General features: G+C 38.9%; 1 protein-coding gene across 14 annotated transcripts in view; it reads right to left on the reverse strand.

Moving 5' to 3' along the window:
* LOC116842325 (protein unc-80 homolog) overlaps window positions 1-18,594 on the reverse strand; it is a 38,341-nt gene extending 19,747 nt beyond the window's left edge. For 3 of the 14 annotated variants that reach the window (XM_032811377.1, XM_032811376.1, XM_032811384.1), the window contains exons 1-33: window positions 18,105-18,591; window positions 17,900-18,002; window positions 17,570-17,618; window positions 16,825-16,851; window positions 16,019-16,039; window positions 15,374-15,519; window positions 15,145-15,292; window positions 14,838-15,072; window positions 14,389-14,471; window positions 14,223-14,312; window positions 14,080-14,157; window positions 13,876-14,012; window positions 13,108-13,371; window positions 12,532-12,707; window positions 12,269-12,432; window positions 11,659-11,801; window positions 10,402-10,431; window positions 7,945-8,074; window positions 7,685-7,876; window positions 7,466-7,607; window positions 6,430-6,810; window positions 5,725-6,163; window positions 5,335-5,458; window positions 5,055-5,250; window positions 4,837-4,978; window positions 4,538-4,647; window positions 3,599-3,789; window positions 3,294-3,509; window positions 3,069-3,204; window positions 2,427-2,702; window positions 2,013-2,261; window positions 1,318-1,807; window positions 398-1,025 (exon numbers count right to left, since the gene is read on the reverse strand). In XM_032811377.1, the coding sequence (XP_032667268.1) occupies window positions 398-1,025; window positions 1,318-1,807; window positions 2,013-2,261; window positions 2,427-2,702; window positions 3,069-3,204; window positions 3,294-3,509; window positions 3,599-3,789; window positions 4,538-4,647; window positions 4,837-4,978; window positions 5,055-5,250; window positions 5,335-5,458; window positions 5,725-6,163; window positions 6,430-6,810; window positions 7,466-7,607; window positions 7,685-7,876; window positions 7,945-8,074; window positions 10,402-10,431; window positions 11,659-11,801; window positions 12,269-12,432; window positions 12,532-12,707; window positions 13,108-13,371; window positions 13,876-14,012; window positions 14,080-14,157; window positions 14,223-14,312; window positions 14,389-14,471; window positions 14,838-15,072; window positions 15,145-15,292; window positions 15,374-15,519; window positions 16,019-16,039; window positions 16,825-16,851; window positions 17,570-17,618; window positions 17,900-17,985 (5,919 nt within the window). In that variant the 5' untranslated portion in view covers window positions 17,986-18,002; window positions 18,105-18,591. Of the gene's footprint in view, window positions 1-397; window positions 1,026-1,317; window positions 1,808-2,012; window positions 2,262-2,426; window positions 2,703-3,068; window positions 3,205-3,293; window positions 3,510-3,598; window positions 3,790-4,537; window positions 4,648-4,836; window positions 4,979-5,054; window positions 5,251-5,334; window positions 5,459-5,724; window positions 6,164-6,429; window positions 6,811-7,465; window positions 7,608-7,684; window positions 7,877-7,944; window positions 8,075-10,401; window positions 10,432-11,658; window positions 11,802-12,268; window positions 12,433-12,531; window positions 12,708-13,107; window positions 13,372-13,875; window positions 14,013-14,079; window positions 14,158-14,222; window positions 14,313-14,388; window positions 14,472-14,837; window positions 15,073-15,144; window positions 15,293-15,373; window positions 15,520-16,018; window positions 16,040-16,824; window positions 16,852-17,569; window positions 17,619-17,899; window positions 18,003-18,104 lie in introns of all 14 variants that reach the window. The other 11 variants (XM_032811379.1, XM_032811381.1, XM_032811380.1 and 8 more) reach the window with 9 other exon arrangements.
* Window positions 18,595-18,763: the final 169 nt, after the last annotated feature.

Below are 18,763 nucleotides of genomic sequence, written 5' to 3' on the forward strand. Positions count from 1 at the left end.
TATAAGAATAATGTATACCAAGTGTGTGTGTATGACAGGAGATTAGATCGAAACATATCTTTTGTTTCATAAAATTATAACGACACAAAAATATAATTTTTGGGGAGAAACAGGGAGAGACAAGGAGAGACAGGGAGAGACAGGGAGAGACAAGGAGAGACAAGAAGAAACAGGGAGAGACAAGGAGAGACAGGGAGAGACAGGGAGAGACAGGGAGAGACAAAAAGAAACATATCTCTTCTGTATTTTTTTTCATGACCTAACCAACGCAATGACAGCTATTTGCCTGGTAATTTGACAGGCGCAAACGACACGAAGTAAGCAAAAATTACTTATTACACTCAATATAATACACTGAATAGAATCATAAATGACGAAGCCGACACGATTGACTTACATGACGTTCCTGATTGATAGTGACCTCTTCCACCTTGGTCTTCACTTGCGGCATCCAGGGTGGATCGACCACCGGCAAGGATTCTATTCCAATTTTCGGCGACGGCAATGTGAACTCTATCCCCGGCGGAGGCACTTTGAACGTCAGATGAGCTGCTTCCTCCATTCGTGGCCACACCTGGTATCGCAATTTCCACAGGACTTGAAACCGCAGAATGGCATTGATGCGGACGCTGGTGCTGGTGTGCTGAAGGCCCTTGTGCATCAATTCGCTGGCCTGGTTCGGCGCTCGCACAGCCGACACGATGAAGAGTGCCGCGGCTGACGCGGCGACTTCCTGGTTGGACTCCAATAAAAGCTCCCATGCGGCCGGCAAAACATCCACAAACAAATCTTCCGTCATGACAACCGCCCCCTTGATCAAAGTAGCCAGAGGTACGTGAAAGGCGTCTTTCACTTGAGTCTTTATGTACTTCAGGATCGGCGGCGGCTCTTTATCCTCTTCGACATCGTGCTTTGCTGCGCTTTTCCTCGAGAATTCCTTGCCTCTCTCAGAGTCCTGTTCCGCGAGATCCTTTGATGAATCTCTTTGAGTTAATCGACCAGAGCCATCCATATTTTTCTCTATCCTGCATACAAATGTTAAACTAGCATATTGGATATAACTTAAAAGCTCTTTATAAGCTCTTTATAGGATCAGAATTTTTTGGTTGCAACGATACAACTCTATGAAAACATTTAAGCATCTTAATAACACCAACTCAATCGACTACCTTATTAGCGATATCATTGTAAACCAGGCATTTATACATCTCCGAATAGTATTAATCGTATATTAATTTATTTATTAATAGAGGAATTCTTATTTTCGACTATGAAATACTCCAATCGAATATGCATATAAATAAAATTCCGAATTACTTGTATTTGCGTCCCACGCTATCTTTCCGCCTGACAGGCGAAACCTGCGTGCTGGTTTGGTCGGACACTTTGCGGCTACGTTTGTCTTTTTTACCATCCTCCTTCTTATCAGTGTCAACGTCCAACAGTCCCGTGCCGTTTAATACACCAAACTTCTCGCCATAGATCTTCCTTACGGACTTGACTAATCTGCTACTAGCGCGCATCTGTCGCCGATGACAGAAGGGATGGCAGAAATTCTGATGGGAACAGTAAAAATTGAAGGAGTTGACGAGCTGCACCAGAACCTTCATCCATGGGAAATTCTTGTTGGTCTCGTCAGTCTCGTTGCTGTCACTCGGACTCTCCGGTGGCTGGTCGTCGCTGAGAATACCGGGCGACTCCTCGCCGCTAACCTCACCACCGTAACCAGGTTCGGACGTGTCGCTTCTGTCAGAGAGCGAGCTTACTTTTCTCTTGGACTGAATTGAATCCGCGCGTTTTACCGCGACTGTGGACGAAAGCGTGCTATTCATTTACATTGCTATGCACGTTAGCGATGTTAAGAATACATAATAATAATAATACCTTCATTGCGATTAACAACTAACAATGATAAACAGCTATAAGTAAGATCCGTAACACCAATAAATTCACGAGCCACAACATTAAAAATGATAATTATTCACTGTGATTTACACAGCTCTCTCGCTTACACGCCTCGCTTTCTATGTCCTTGCCCTCCTTGGTATTGCGACGAAGTTTAAGACTCCTCTTTTTAAACGAGCCAGTTCCAGCGGTACTGCGACGGAGGAGGAACGGTCTGCCTTGAGGCGCCTGCACTCGCTTCGCCTTCTCTTTCTCGATGTTCTGAGTCTCCTCCCCTTGTATCGTAACCGTCGATTTACTGCTCCCCTCTGATTCGTAATCAGGTTCAAAAACGACAAAACTGATTTTACGATCCGCTGTGGAATTAATTTATCCTTTTATCCACACATTATGACACAATCAACTCGAAAGCGGAATGCGATTTCATTCGGGTCAACGTACACGGAAATAGTTTGCATTGGGTTCTCCGTTAATACGGTTACGAGCTTTGCGCATAAGCGTGTGCATTTTCTCGTACTAACCGGCTTCGCGATCGCCGACTATAGACTGTAGACTCTGCGCGGACGTCTGCGAATGACCCATAGACGACAAAGCCAAGCTCCACCGTCGATTCGCTTCTCGACTGTAGTGTAGCGACATTCTTTCCCATGGCGGCGGACGTTCCTTCGTCAGCAATTTGCTCGATTTCGGCAAAGTTTGATAAGTCTCCCTCAGAAACGCCGTCACTTCCAACAGCAAAACGCAGGCAACGAGTCGCAACGCGAAAGGGCACTGAGATCCGTAACTATTTATACTAGCTGCAAGTTATCACTTCTTAATATTCGAATTGCAATTCTCATTCAACTCCATTCATGATACTGGGATCTCCTCCGATATTGACTCAATCAGAAAATTCGGTTCGATTTTTTAGATAAATTTGTTTTATTGCGTTCAAACGAAATAGGGTTGCGAGTAATTAATTACTTGTTTAATTAATAATTCTGTTTAATTGACGAATAATATGAGCCAATAATTTGGAGACCGTTTAATCAATTGATTTCAACTGAATTGATTGAATTCAATTGAAGTATTTGTTGTAAAACATAGTCGATTTTCTGTTGAAGAAAGTAGAAAATCGAACTGAGCTTTTCGACTGACCCAACATACTGACGTGGGAGTTTTACCATCGTCCAGAAAATCTTCCTCTTCGTCCTCCAGAACCAAGTCTCTCTGTTTACCCTCGTCGGACACTATACTCGTGACCTGCTCCATATTTTGCTTATCCTCAGCTAAGAACTCTTCTAATCGCGTACCTATAGCCTATTTCGATCACAACTTCATATGTAATATTTCTCAAAATTTCCTGTCGAATGTTAAAAAATGTACCGTCGCGTAACAAGTGAAATTACCTCCGCCCACTGATAAAACAGCTTGCCCGCGGTGCGTTGCAGCACGTGAATGCGCCTAAGTGCGCTCGGGGCGTTTCGATTGTTTATAGGCATCGACGGCCGAAACATGGGAAAGTTGTGCTTCATCCACGCCGGCCAGTGGCCTTTGTTACATTGATGCACCAAGTGCGCGCATTCCAGTATCAGACAAGCGCGAGATACCACTGGCGCATATGGCTGCAATCGCACAATTCTGTTAATGCCAAATTCTGTCGCGCTATGCGAAAGTATAGAGTAATCTGCCGAAATATCGGACTAGTCATTACAAGATCTAAGAGCGACGCCATTAGGTGAGGATCGGGAACGGAGCCGGGTTGGCAGGTCTCCAGCAGGAAAGAGAACCGCAACATTCCTTCGAACACCGCGTTGCGAGGTATTAACCTTCTTTCCTTCAGGACAACAAACTCGGATTCTCTGCAGGCCTCGCCGAGCTCCGTGGAGTTTCTCCGACTGAAATCTAGTTAGAAGTAATAAATGCATACATTTATATCGTCATGCTGAATGGACATTATTTCATTTGGAGGATGCTCGTTGAAGCATACGTGTGAAAAAGGAAAAGTCTAGAACTATTAACTATAATATTACAAGGGTTGGAAAGTAACTCGTTACTTGTAACGAAGTTACAATTACAGTTACATTTTTTCAGTAACTGTAACTTAACTTAGTTACTTTTTTCCACCTGTAACTGTAACTTAACTTAGTTACTTATTTTTATTAACTTGTAACTTTTTTAACAGTTACTTTAATAGTTACTTGAGGAACGTAAAGTAAAATTAAAATTATATGATAATCGTATATTAATTTAATAAATTTATTAACGTATTTATAAAGTATGTGATTAAATTTTTTATCTCTCTACAAGACTATCATTAAATTTTTATTATATTAAGTACATATTTGAAATTTGTTAAATGGATAGACTAATTAATGTGATAGATATTAATTATAAAATTCAATTGTTACATTTTAGTAAAACTTAAAATGTAAGATTTTTGTATTTACAATACTAATTTACAATCATTTAAAAAAAGTAACTTAAAAATAACGACTCGTTACTTTTTGAGTAACTGTAACTGTAACGAGTTACTTTTAAAAAGTAACTTTCCCAACCCTGAATATTACTGTATAAAACATATTATATACTATAAAACGAGCGATGTAACGATTAATTTATATATATGACGAAAATATTAATCCAATCTTACAGTTTCCAGGCGCTTCCTCCAAGCTTTCTTTCTTCTTGCTTTTTCCGAATCCGATCTTATTCAGCTGATCCTCCATCCGACGTTTCGCCTTCTGCAGAGTTAAGCCAACCCTGGAGGAAATTCACGCACGTCTCAGTATAGTTCACCATTATTTCTCGAGAAAAAACACAATAGTTTTCTTACAATAAATCAATACTTTTATAATGGAATCATTTTCTCATGGTGAAATAATCTTCTTATTAGTAAAATAAATGTCTCAGACGTAATGCCGAGTGAGCGCTTTGTATCCAATATCTTACCCACGTCCCGTTCGCGATGTGCTGCGATGGGGACCGTAATGGAAGCTGGGTTGCCTAACAAAGCTACCGTCTGTGGGTGACTCGCTACTTTCATGGCTATCGGTAGAATCGGTTCGACTGTACTCCTTCCGGAACCAATTAACTAAAACCGATCAGAACGATTCGTTATAATGGTTCACAGTACGCGGTTAATGATACGTGCAATTCACGACGCTCACCGATACCGCCGATCTGAAATCGCGTCGACTTCCGCATTTTTCCGGGACCCAGGGAAGGCTCGCCAACACCGAGATTGCGCTCGCTCTGCCTGGGTGTCAACACATGATGCTTCTTACGCAAATTGCCCAACGGGCTTTGACTAATCTTCTCCTCGCTCAGCTGCGTCTCGAGAAGGCTCTGCAAATTCGACCCGGCCTACCCGACTCGATTTTAATGCTGATACGGAATTATGTAAAACAACGATTGTATAATTGCTAGAATCATAGTCGTTATATTTACAGCGCAAGTGGACGACGTGCTCCTCTTTTTAAAGAGGAATTTCCGTGTGCCCCTATCGTCAACGGTATAACATGTATCTCCCCCGATATCCGCGTGTTCCTCTAAATCCGACTGATGTATATGCCTATGATGGAATGAATCGTCATATAAAAATGTATGCAATACGTTAATAATATTCGCTATTTTATAAATTACGAATAAAGACAAATAGACAAAGATACTAAATATACAAAGAATGCACTTTGCGCACTTATGCTAATCACGTAAGCAGACAAAATATGCCGAAATATATCTCTATCTGAGAAATTACTTCTCTGATCCCAAGCAAATTAGTTAAAAATTTATTTTGACGCGCCAAGCGTGTTCACGCTTCTCAATTCATCTACGAACCTTATGACACGCGTCGTTTGCACGTTGCTGTTGCAACGTTTATTCGGTCGATCCGCGGAATCCAAGATGCCGCTGAGGCTGACGCGTCGGAAAATGCCGCCGTGCGCCTCCTTGACGTACGTCATCAACTGTCGCACGTCGCAATACAAGTTAATGTTCTCCTGTGCCTTCAGTTGCTTCGCGGAATCGACCAGGCGGGTGACCAGCACCTTGAAGACGCATGCTATGATTTGCCCTTCGATACCGCGCGCCCCATAACCGCCGGCGTTGTAGGACGTCGCGACGCCGCTCGCCGTCGCACCGGTGCCCCCGCCAGTTCCACCTGAGGTACCCCCAACTGCCCCACTGGCTCCAGAACCCATCATGCCGGCACCGAAATTCGTCGCGTATCCACTTTGGGAGGCCACGTCCGGAGACTTGCTGGACACTCGTTTCTGATCTGCAGGAAAATCGAGGAAGGTCGATGAAAGATTAATATAGAAAAGAGAGAAATTTAAAAGAATTAAAAAGAAGCTTTTTTTATATATATATATATATATATATATATATATATATATATATATATATATATACTACTATAAATAAAAAAATTCCCGCTTTATCTTAATATTACGATTATCCCTGAATTAATGTTACGGAACGTGAGTCTTCAATAAATGATAAAATATCTACGATTAATTAGAATTTCATTTTTAATGTACTCACTGAGTGGCGATAACAGCGAGCTCGGATCGACGCAGTACCCGACATACGAGTGAAAGAAGTCTAAGATTTCTGCTAACGGTTGCTCTCTCATCATTGTTTTTAAGAACCTCGAGAATTGACGGGAACTCGCTCGATGCAGTTTGGTCAGGATTGTTTGGCCCTGAGAGCGACAGATATCGGCTTGAGGCCCACGTACTCCTTCCAAGCAACCGTATGGACAGCCTAAGTGCTTCAACACTCTAATCACGCAATGCATAAGAAGACTGTGAGCATTTGATTTGCTCCCTCCATTCGGATCGTGCCTGTATTCTTGTTGAGTCAATCCTGTTGGCGAATCATGTTTCTTTCCCGTTTCTGATTTATCGATTCCTGTACCTGACCCTGTGCAAAAAATCAAATAGACTCTTAATTACGTATGTCAAGTAGGCGTTTTCTTCATTTTTCACAAATAATAGCTGATCAATAAACAATTTAGTTTGACATGCCACAGTAAAAAGGTTGAAACAAAAATAATTACTTAAAAATAAATATTTAAGAACTATTTCCTTCCTAAAATTATTTGTTACAGTTATATTTAAAAAAGTTAATGTCATTACTAAGTAGTAACAGATAAAAAACAACTTCTAACTTTCGCAGCATTATATAAAAGTTCCAAATATATATATTGAAAGCTTATTGTTACCATTACCATGTTATTATCATATCAATATGGGTATTCAAGAAGTAATGAATTATTATAAAAGATACTGAATTAGTACTATTTTAACTAAGTTTTGGAAATCTTTTTTTTTAACAGATTGATGTTACTCCTCTCATGTATACATGTATTTTACATTTACAGATGATTTATATAAATACATTTTAAACATTTCTTTGTGGAATTACTAGCTAAGAGGCGCGCGCCCCCCTGTGTTTGTTTTAATATCCTAAAATATTACATTGTATTTCATTTAAAATATAAGATTAATTGAAATGAAAAAAAATCACACACACACACACATATATACACACAATGTAAATAATCTAGTTTATTTACCTGCGTTACTGCCCGTAGCTTCTTCCCGGAGACAGTGCTTCATGACCCCCATGTCCATCAACAATTCCACCAGGTTCAGGATAATCTCGCAAACTCGCGGCGTACAACAGGCATTATCCCGCAAAGCGACGGAGTGTATCGCCTAGACAGTGAAGAATACGAATGATCAAAGCGACGTATGTGTCAAATTAGGGAAGTACGATTGCAATTGATAATCACCTTTAGGACAACCTGAAGATCAACGTCACCTTCCTTCGTGACGTAACACGCGGAGCCCGGAGCTTCTGGCACTTCGTCGCTCATGTAAGTAATATTAGAGTCCGTCTGTGATCTTGTGAGACTAGGTTTCCTCTCGGAGCACAGACGACCTCCTTGCGCACTGATAGCGTCCAATTGACTCTCGATGGATCCCTGAAGGAACAATGTGTATTTAAAGCGATGAAGCTATTCAAACGCACGGAGAATTGCGTGTCCCTTACTTGGCGCTTCATGTAATCGGGCGATGGAGTTGGCGTGTGTTCCGTGACGGTGATGATAGGGTTCTGCGCAGTACAGGACTGGCTATAAAACGGACTCTGCTTCCTCTCGATGCGGGTGTCGCCGATATACCTACAAAGCAGCGTAGATCAGAAGCCCAATTCGACAGGACGTCTTCTCGAATGTCCTCATGCCACTTGCCAATGTGAGCCCTAATCAAGCACTACGTTCTCATCTCTATGATCTCGATCTACGATCGTGCGCCTGTCATTCCGTTGACACATGCTCGATGATTTTTAACGACTTTTCGTATCAACGTTGCCCAATATATCGACGATCACGAGTTTCTCAACGAATTAACAATTAACACACACACACTCCAAATCCAAGTATGTTATTTTGGCTGAATCCTTTTTTACACGTTCCTCACCATTCTAAATCACGTCACGTAATATGTTTAAAAGTATTAAATTATAATTTACATATCTTAAACGTGTGAATAACATGATTTAAAATTGCAGACAATGTATAAAAAGAGCTTCGGGCAAATTATACGCTTATACACGTTTAAAAATAATACACTTGTACTTGCAGTGTAATCGTGGACAATTTTAAATAAAAAAACGATAGATATTTTTAAGAAATTTTAAACGGATGAAGAAGTTCGAGTTGATCGTGGGAAAATTGATTGGACATCGAAATTTGTATTCGTGTAAATATTTTCATTCGAATAATAAATAATAATTTTGATAATGTTTACATCGAAGGTGTATCCTTGAATGTTATCATAAATAACTATTTGTTTCTTCATTTTATATATCATTATATACTTGCGGATGCGTGTTAAAAATTGAAAAATATTACTTTGTTTGAGTAAGTTGAAAATAAAATAGACGTTTTTATATGTCGGGAAACAAGGGATAAGTCTATCTTAACGGTGTCACAAAGATTACAAGGGTATTGGCAATTAACGGCAATTAATGGAACCACGACTTTACCAAAGGGCAACGTCTTCTTTGACTTCTTACTTATCGTAAAAAAACATGCATAAATATATAAAATACGGTGATGATTCTATAATGTACGAAAATTTTTTCTCATTTATATATTCAAAGAAACCGTGATGGTATATAAAGCAATAGACTACAAAAGCAACACAAGAGAATACGTATTTATCTTAATCGTGGATCTTAATTATACATGGTGCGTGATATAATATATATAATCAAACGTTATGTATAATACATAGATTTAAGTATCATAAAAAGACATAACTGAGGATGAAAGTCAGGCGAAGAATCGTTGATTTCGATGAATCTTAATCGGCAAGTCGTTAAGTGGCATTATTTAGGGAACAACGATTAGTTATAATTTCAAATTTGGTTTTGCTCGTTGACTGTGATACGGTGGGGTACACAACGCAAATACTAAAGAATCACAATTAACATCTGTATATAAAGTGTCGTTGTTAAATACGGCTAAATATATTGACTGCAGGATAATTTTATATACAATAAAAAATAAAGAGGGCTCAAATTATACGTTGTTTAATACATAACAGGAACAACAGTGGTTCACTCAAAAAGATATAATTTTATTTTTAGCGAAAATTCTCATATATAGAGTCTCAAAAAAAACTTTCTTCTAAAACTAACAAGAAAATATTTCAACACTCAAAAGAAAGACTTTAGTTGCAAGATGCTATTTCTTATAATCCTACATTCTAAGCAGAAAGTTTTACTGAAAGAATATTCCTTTTCTAATAAAATGAACTGTGAATCGAAAATCTATTAAGCATTATTTTAATTTTTTCCTTTTGAATCAAGAAGAATATATTTACTTCAAGCAGAATGTCTTCTTATCAGAAATATGGTTAACAGAGATTTTTATTGAGAACAAGTTTTACTTGTAGAGAACGTGTAGACGAAAGACGAAATTTCTCCAATTTCAAGAATATTGTGGTTAGAAACAACTTTTTGATATTTGAAAACAATTTCCCGAGAAAATCAAGTTGTAGTCTGCATTTGGGTTAATTAATCGTGTCGTTAAAATACACACTGCAGGCTACGAAGAATCAACGAAGAAAGCTCCGTGCAACAAATGCCACGCCGTTGCAGTAACTCCTTGCCTATACCGAAAACGTTAGAATATTTCCTTCTTTATTTTAGAAGAATACTTTTGAGGCCATATATAAAAGGATTTCGCTAAAGATAAGATTACATTTTTCTGAGAGTTGTCAAGAAAAGAGAGAGAAAATATAGTAGAAATTGACTGTTGTGTACGAAACACGAAGTGGGTTAGTGATGTGCCTTCGATTTTTGCCGACGTGCCGATGCGACTGGATTTCAGTATATTTCAAGGGGTAAATGTGCGCCCTACCGGAAGCAGGAAGCTCGTAAAAGAAGCGTGTGAACCGAGCTGCAGTACGGAATTTCCTCCGAGTGACGTTGATGACTTACCCTCCCGCGGTCAGCTCGTTAATCAAGCAGCTGAGTACGAGTTCGGGGTGAAAGGGCGAACGAGAGAGAGAAAAGAGACACACACAGAGAAAGACCATTACGCATAAGTATTACGATAGGCTTATCAATATTTAAGCGCTGGATTAATTGTCGGAAACGCGTTGAGCCACATTCTCGCACCATATATTAGGCCATATATTTTCGCAAAGTGACAAATTCTTTTTCGATTAAAATATAACACGTCACGTTAATGAAGATCGCTGTCTCAATAAGGAGATATAGGACTGCATTTGTGTGTATCGTATCTTGAGAAAGTTGTATTAGAAATTTTCGGAATATATTGCAAATTATAGAATAAAACTTATCCACCCAATTTATGGTCGAAAACATCGTTCAAGATTATCAGTGTTGGGTGAAGAGATAGTCACGGTTTGTAGAAAAGAAAAATAAAAAAAGGAGACATCTTTTCTAACTCTAATAGACACCAATCCAATGCGATTTTGAAGTTTTGTGCGGCGAATTTGAGATGTAATTGCTGTCGTGACTGAAAACGCATTTGTTGTGTAATATCTACATATAAGAAATGCTGGATTAAACAAATTTCTGGTGAAATGTACCAGAAAATTTCGATTGAAATTACTGGGATTCTGTTCAAGTCAATCGGAAATCTCGTTAACTTGGCCGGAATCCTGGTAACCGGAATTTCTGTTTGTTCATATTTTACCGGAAATTTGGATAATTCAGCTAAACTTTTCTTTTCCGTGTCAAATCATTACAATGTCATTACAATCAAGATATATAAGTTATTCTAATTGCGCTACCCAACATTGATTCTCGTCTATGTCGGTAAGGAAACTTCTTGCTCTAATGAAACGCTCGTCTCTTATTGCATACAGCCTAAGCACAACTACGTCCCTCGTCGCTATAGTTGTTATTAGTTGAAGAAATAGAGATGCGTATTATTGTATAACTTCTTAGACTAGCCTACGTAGAAGCGTTCGCGAATAAATACGCTCCGTACTTCCGAGCTTGCCGACAGTCGAGGTCAAGCGAAACTATACGGGTATTCTCGCTTGCGGCGAAGTAAAATAGCGATGTAAGTTACGAGGAGGTAACTTTAAAGTAAAGATAAATCACCGTGAAGAAAGGCGCGATTTTACGTGCGAACGAGACAGATCGCAATTCAAAGAGAGAAAAAAAATTGTACGAGGTAGAAGTTGCTACAGCTTTCTTTCGCGCTAATTCAACAGCGCCTACCTTAAGCTTGGCATACTTTTCCCTTTGATCAGATTTGTAGGATGCTTCATGTAATCGACATCCTTCGCTTCGAAGGTTTTCGAGCACGTCGAAGTTTGTTGCGTCAGATGGTCGTCCCCAGTATCGAGACTTCTATGACACTCCTGAAATTGGATAATTTAAATAAATTTATAATGTTATATGACAACTTATTTTTCTTTGTAATACAATTACTAAAAGGATGAAATTGTAAGTGACTCGTTATTATAAAAATTTAAGTAACTAATAAATCTGATTAATATAAATTAACAAGCACGCCAATTGATATTTCGTCTAATATATAATTTGCAACTTACTTGAAAATATTTGTCAGTTTTTACGTAAAGATTTTAAAGATTTTAAATTATATTATAAATTACAAACTAACGTTGCAATTTCGTTATAAAATAAGAATATTCTGTCAACTACACCGAGAAAAAAATACTTGAAACTTTATTTGTGAGATATACAGTTTATTTACAAAAATAAATTTTATTTCACAGAAATAAACTTTATATCCTGCAAATAAATTCTCAAGTATTTTTTTTCAGTTGTTATTTTAACCAAGCAGTCAAGTTATCTGATCATTTACCTGCTCGAACAACATCTTAGGTTCATCCTGGCCAATCTTCTCAAGTGCCTTCTCCGACTTCGAGAGCAGCTTCGTCTCCACGAAAGCCTTGAGGTCGGCCATCTTCATACGTTTCTTCGTTTTCTCGCTGGCGCGTCTTGTATGACTAGATTCAACGTCTTGACCTTTAAATGTAATGTATGGTGATTTTGAAAATGTGTTCAAATTTACACAGAAGAAGAGAGAGAGTTGCTAGACAGTAAATATCGGGTATGAGTGCGTACCCGCCACCACTGAGACGTCACGCGTTTCGGGAATCTCTATGAAGTCCTTCAGCACATCTTTTTTCTTACTTTCGGGACTCTGGTAAATGGAGACCTCGATTTTCGGTATAGGCAAGGAGTTACTGCGACGGCGTGGCATTTGTTGCACGGAGCTTTCTTCGTTGATTCTTCGTAGCCTGCAGTGTGTATTTTAACGACACGACTAATTAATCCAAATGCAGACTACAACTTGATCTTCTCGGGAAACCGTTTCCAAATATCAAAAAGTTGTTTCAATACAACAAAATTTGACGAAAAAATCAATGAATAAGAAAGGCACCTTCTTCTCGGGAAACCGTTTCCAAATATCAAAAAGTTGTTTCAATACAACAAAATTTGACGAAAAAATCAATGAATAAGAAAGGCACCTTCTTCTCGGGAAACCGTTTCCAAATATCAAAAAGTTGTTTCAATACAACAAAATCTGACGAAAAAATCAATAAATAAGAAAGATACCTTATAATATTTGCATAAACTGCGATTGCGTTACTTCCTATTACGATACGCTGTTACCTCCGATCATTTAAAATAACTGACCGATAGTATAGAAACTGAAGAGCCCAGAAGACACCTTCTTCCTGCCATTGGGACACGAACAGGCATCTCAGAGTGGCTACATCCAGGAAGGTTGCGGCACGAACGTCCAAATCGACAGTCGAAGAACCCGTGGTTTGCTCTGTCGTGATTGCGTCACTAGGTGCGCTTTGACGTTGGGTTGAGAAACTTCCACGTGCCTTCGGAGCCTCCTGTGCTTCTTTTTCCGCCTTGGATGTTTTATCATCCTTCTCTTTATCCATACTTCTAATCAAAAATATCATTATCTTTCTACACTTCAATAAATCACGTAAACTCGTGTTCTATTCTCTAAATATAGTAAAACAGAGTTATAAAAAACTACCTTCGTTACGTTACACAGAGAGAATATTATAGTTTTCTTTTTTGACATGAAATCGTTTCAATTTTACTATGCTTTTTGTTAGTTTAAGATTGTTAGTAAGGTCTATCTTGCTGAGGGACGGTAAATTTCGCTAGAAACATAGCAAGTGTTTGAACAGCAAGTGTTTGAACATTTCAGCTCTTAAAGTACAAATAGCACATATGAAATGAAAGGATAGTGAATTATTGCAGAATGTCAATTTATTTCTCGATTACAAAGTCCTACAGTAATTGTTACTGTAAAATTCTCTCCGTGTAAGGCATTTCAGGTGTAATCTAGCTCTAACTGGACAACTAACAAACGCCGTAACATTTAATATAAAGAATATAAAGAATATATGGCATAAGATGGCGAAACATGTAGCCAACCCGGTTTTCATAGTTTTGCCGTGGTACTGCTTGCACGTGTCAAACCCGGAGATCGCCGTGACCTGCTCTATCATCACCGTGGATTTCGAGGAGCTGGTAGTCCTGCCCATCGCGACGTGGAAGATGCTAGCCTCAGCCTGCGATAGCCACAAAAATATTATTTGCTCCGTGATCAATCGCGAGATATTACCTCATGTAACTCACTGCGAATATAGTGGAAACTTTTTTTACCCCGTCAATCATTTTCTCCGACTCGCTTAAGGAGGGTAATCTGAATATTACCTGGTGAAATGTAAAATGCGTCGGGTGAGATTAGCGATTGATATTCGCCGCAATCATAAACTTACCACATGCTCGTCCTCGGCGCCGGAGCTCTCCTCGGGTATCGTTTCTGGGAATACAGTGTCTTTCGGCGATGACAACCAAGTACTCTGTTGCTAATAACGTATATGAAAAATTACTCTTCATTTCATAAGAATGCAAAAATTTTGTTATATTTAACTGTAAACTTACATCATCATCGATTATTTTCGAAGATGGCGGAGCAGCCTGATCCGAATACGCACTGATCGACTGGCTGGGTGGACTTTCGACATCTATATAACGTTTTATAAAAAGAAACACGATGTAAGAAAATTAAGAAGTATGCATTACTATAAATTTACTCTTTGATTTAATGATAAGAGCGAATGATCCTTCTCCAAAGAGATTTCGCAAAAAAATGTCACAAGATCATTGAGTTTCGGAGAATCTGGATGTTATAAATAGGTATGTAAAAAATCGAAAATTGCTTTAAATTAAAACTGTTCGGAGGAGATCGCGTAAATCTCGAGCAATTTCGAAAAGAGATTATGTCAAAGAAATGACACGAGAAGTTTCGAAAAATCTGAATTTTTAAAATAAGAATGGAAGAAATCGAAAATTGCTTTGAATTGAAACCGTGTAAATCAAATTACACTCACTTCCTCCAACGAAAACATCATCCGACAGTATATGATGCTTATACGCTGACTTGAAAGACCGGCTCCAATAAAGACGCGGCTTGGCGCGACAATGCGTGGTAAAGCAAGACGCCTCCGGATGTCGGCATTCGTACATAGCGGACCATATCTTCAAGCCGTTCTCCAACCGTAAGTTCGACCTGAAGTCGATGTCTTTCAAGTGATTGCACAAAGGCGCAAACAGGTAGACGAAGAGCTGAAATAGCGAAGGGAACCATTATCTTAAGTATTTCTATTCTATTAGATGCGAAGAAGTGAAATAACTTACAGTCAAGGTGGGTATCGGAAATAAGTAGTGAAAGGGGTTTGCCGGGTCCACGTCGTTCTCGGCGCATTCCTCGGCCGAATCCAGGAGTATCCAGTGAAGAATATAAAGAAGAGTCGTTTCCATCGCACCGAGGCTCTGAAAATCCTTCCTGAAAGATTAACACCGGTGATACTCGCGTAAAGATTGGAGAAAGTAAACTAATATATTGCAGGGATTTAATGTAGCTCACTTATTGTGCAGGACACTGGACGCAGCATGAAGGACGTAGGGAAGAGCGGCTTGTATCAGACGCCAACGTGGTACATTGCTCAAAATCTCGCTCAGAGAGGGCGTAAGATCGTTGTGAAGGTTCTGCACTAAGACCTTTTCCAGACACTATAAAAGAAAAAAAGAAATCTTTCAAAGGAAGTCACTTGTTGGTGTCATCAATAATATCGATTGCAACTTAATCGAAATAATTAATTTAGAATATATCGATCTTGAAACAAAAGTAATATTAATTACAATAATAAATAAGAACCAAAGTTGCCGATGTTATGAGCCACAGAAAAAATTTATTTAATTCACATGAAATACGTTTCGACCATTTGATGTGGTCCTCTTTAGTTTAAGTCACCGGCAACTTTGACTCTTTACGTCCTTATTTATTATTGTAATTTGTATTATTTCTTGTTAAGTCGCGTATATTATTAATTTGATTAATTGTTAAAAGTAATATCAATCTGTAACCTAACAAAATTAAAATACCATATCTATGCCTATAATAAAAAAATGCTACAAACGGAAATTTTAAAAACAATATAGTATTTTAGTTTATTAAGTTTTATAAAAACATATAGTTGCTTGTTTATTTTTAGAAAACATATATACTGACCGTACACGCTTCCTTCATTTCCTGTGTAAGCGTTTCAAGAATAATATTAAAAAGTCAAAAGTTATTTTCACAGCAAATCAACAATAAATCCTTGTAAATGGCTACAGACAAAGCTAAGTGAAATATATGTACGTACATATAATATAATGAACTCGATAAATAATGAATTACGTAACCAATAGTAAAAGCAAAAGTGTGAAATATTAATATCACATAGTTAAATCTGCATTTATCTATATTGCATTGTAATTTCACTTAAAAATGTTCTGGAAAAAATATTTTTTCTTAGATCAAAATTTTTTCTTTACTGTAATAAAATTTAGTTATCTCATATTGTGCAATAAAACATTCAAGTAGTTGCAATAATTTTGCAATAGAAAATCAAACGTACATAATATTTTTATAAAAATATATAGTAACGTTAGTCATAATTTCTGTATGGTCCAAAGTTATAAAAAATTTTTTTGTAATTTTTACTGTAATATTTTCTCCATGCACAAATTTAATATTTCGCAAACAACAATATAATGTAGATAATACATGATAGTACAAACATTATTAAAAGCAAAGGCGTTCATGGTGATTGTGAATACCGATAAAAGTAATATCGTTGCCTGAAGAACACGAGCAGCGTTGTTTCTAAAAGTCGATAGGCTACATTACCGTCTGTATAAATATTTCATCATGCATTTCACCCCGCCGAATATAATAAAACCGCAACAACCGGAGCAACACGACATACAGAACACGAAGGTAGGCTTGCGTGCAAGCTCGCAGGCAGGTGTTAATCGGACGAGCCAACTTACATGATGGCCTGGCGCATGTTGACAGAACTGTAGGCGACATGTGGGGGCGGCCGCGTGAAGAGGTCATTTTGTTAATGCAGGTCAAGCAGGTAGTGGATAACAATAGGGTAACGCGAGACACTCGATTATACGTATTACATCAAATCCCGAGACATGTGTTTTCGCTTCAAATCGAATAGAGATGTACTATTACTGTACTTAAAAAAGAAGATACACGATCAGTAGGATGTTTATATATTTAACTATCTTTATAAGACATCGTCATTCAAGACATATTAGAGTCACGAAGTAGAATGAGTTAACATTGGTAAACATTGAAGCAGGTTCTGAACAAGAAACACAACTTTGATAAAGACAACCACGAAAGCGGTAACAGCGATGAAGAAACGTTCTTGCGTAAGATAGAAGCTTATATTCGAGATTTTGAATTCAATCGATTGAATCAATGTCCCAGGACAGGTAATATTAAAAACACGCGGCTAATCTGGTATCAGATATAAGACAGCGTTTGTATTTTACTCCGACTGACGATTGCATTTCGACAAAATTCTAATTTTTTTCCAAAGTATTGACTGCAGCCAGGCGTTTTATGTTTTATAAATCAAATTTCAATTTAAATTTCTCTAATTAGGCTAATCAGCCTTCTATTAAATGTCTCTAATAAGAAAGATCATTTCCCCTGTTTTTCCTCTCTTAATCTATAATAAAAGACACTTGGAATAATTGTTGGATCAGTTGTCATTACCGTGCAAGAGGCTTCGTGAACTTTCCCCAGTTTAGCTCGAATAAATGGTCTGAAAAACAACGAAATGAACAATTATTTTTAGATCAAAATTGACACTGACTTGTTGTTGGAGACGATCTAAACGATAAGACCGAAACGTTTAATAAATGTAAAAAAAATATTGTTTTCTTTTTTTATGTTAAACACACGTTCCAACAACAGCGCTGGCTCTTTCTTGCTCCTAAATTGTTTATTTGACTGATTTGTTATTTTCTTTTCCTCGAAAATATTAAGGAACATTTTGTCAACTGATCTGTTAATATTTGTGTTAGTTTGTGTTAGCCAACTGACCTTAGTTGCCGCCAAAGAAACATCTGAACCGGAATAGGTAAAGGATGCTCCTGCACTCCTCCGTCCAAGGACCGTCGTTTATCCATGATTGCTCCAGGAATCACTGGAATGTTTTGAGATCGCGTGTCAACGAGATCGAGCATTTCAATTAATCCAAAGCGATTATTCCGATCAGTAGTGGCAAAGTCGTTGCCACGTGCCTCACCTCGCAAAATAGATCCTATCGCCTTCAACTGCTGTACGCCCGCGTCGTTGCACACACCACCTTCGGTGAAATTAACAGCACTCCATCATCCGTCGAATTAATCCCCGATCCGTAAAGCAACGTCAGGGCTGCGTACGCTCGTAAAAATCGCCGATCGGGATTGTAAATCTTGGGAATCTTAATCCGCGTTCCGACCACCGCAGCGGGATTCACAAGTTTCCCCGGCTGCCGCGAGCCGATGTGTACTTCTCATCGCGAAAGGACGAGTCATTGCGCAACGTTATTCACGTCTAAGGTGTCCTAGGCGCCGCGTGTTGGACGCAGCCGCTGGGAAACGCCGGGCATGACGTCGCAGAGTAGCGGCGCCGGGCGAAGAGAGAGTATCACGTGCCACTCGGCCTAGTAACACACTTCCATCATCCCCCGCAGGTGCTCTGCGCGACGCGAAGGTGTTGTATGCACCCCGGCGCCGGGATCGCGTGTAACTGAAGCGAGACGCAGGCAGGACGCGTTTTACGCGCCCTCGTCTGCGGGAAGGACGGTGAGTGCGCGTGCGACTCGGGAAATCCAATGCGCCGGTCGTTTCATCGATCAGTCCAGGAATCTGCCGCTGGACCACCCCTATGAGGCGAGCCACCCTACCCCTCCGTCGCGTCCCT

This window comes from Odontomachus brunneus, unplaced genomic scaffold (assembly GCF_010583005.1).
Source record: "Odontomachus brunneus isolate Ranch 3 - 2012 unplaced genomic scaffold, Obru_v1 Obru_scaffold_024, whole genome shotgun sequence".
NCBI lineage: Eukaryota > Metazoa > Arthropoda > Insecta > Hymenoptera > Formicidae > Odontomachus > Odontomachus brunneus.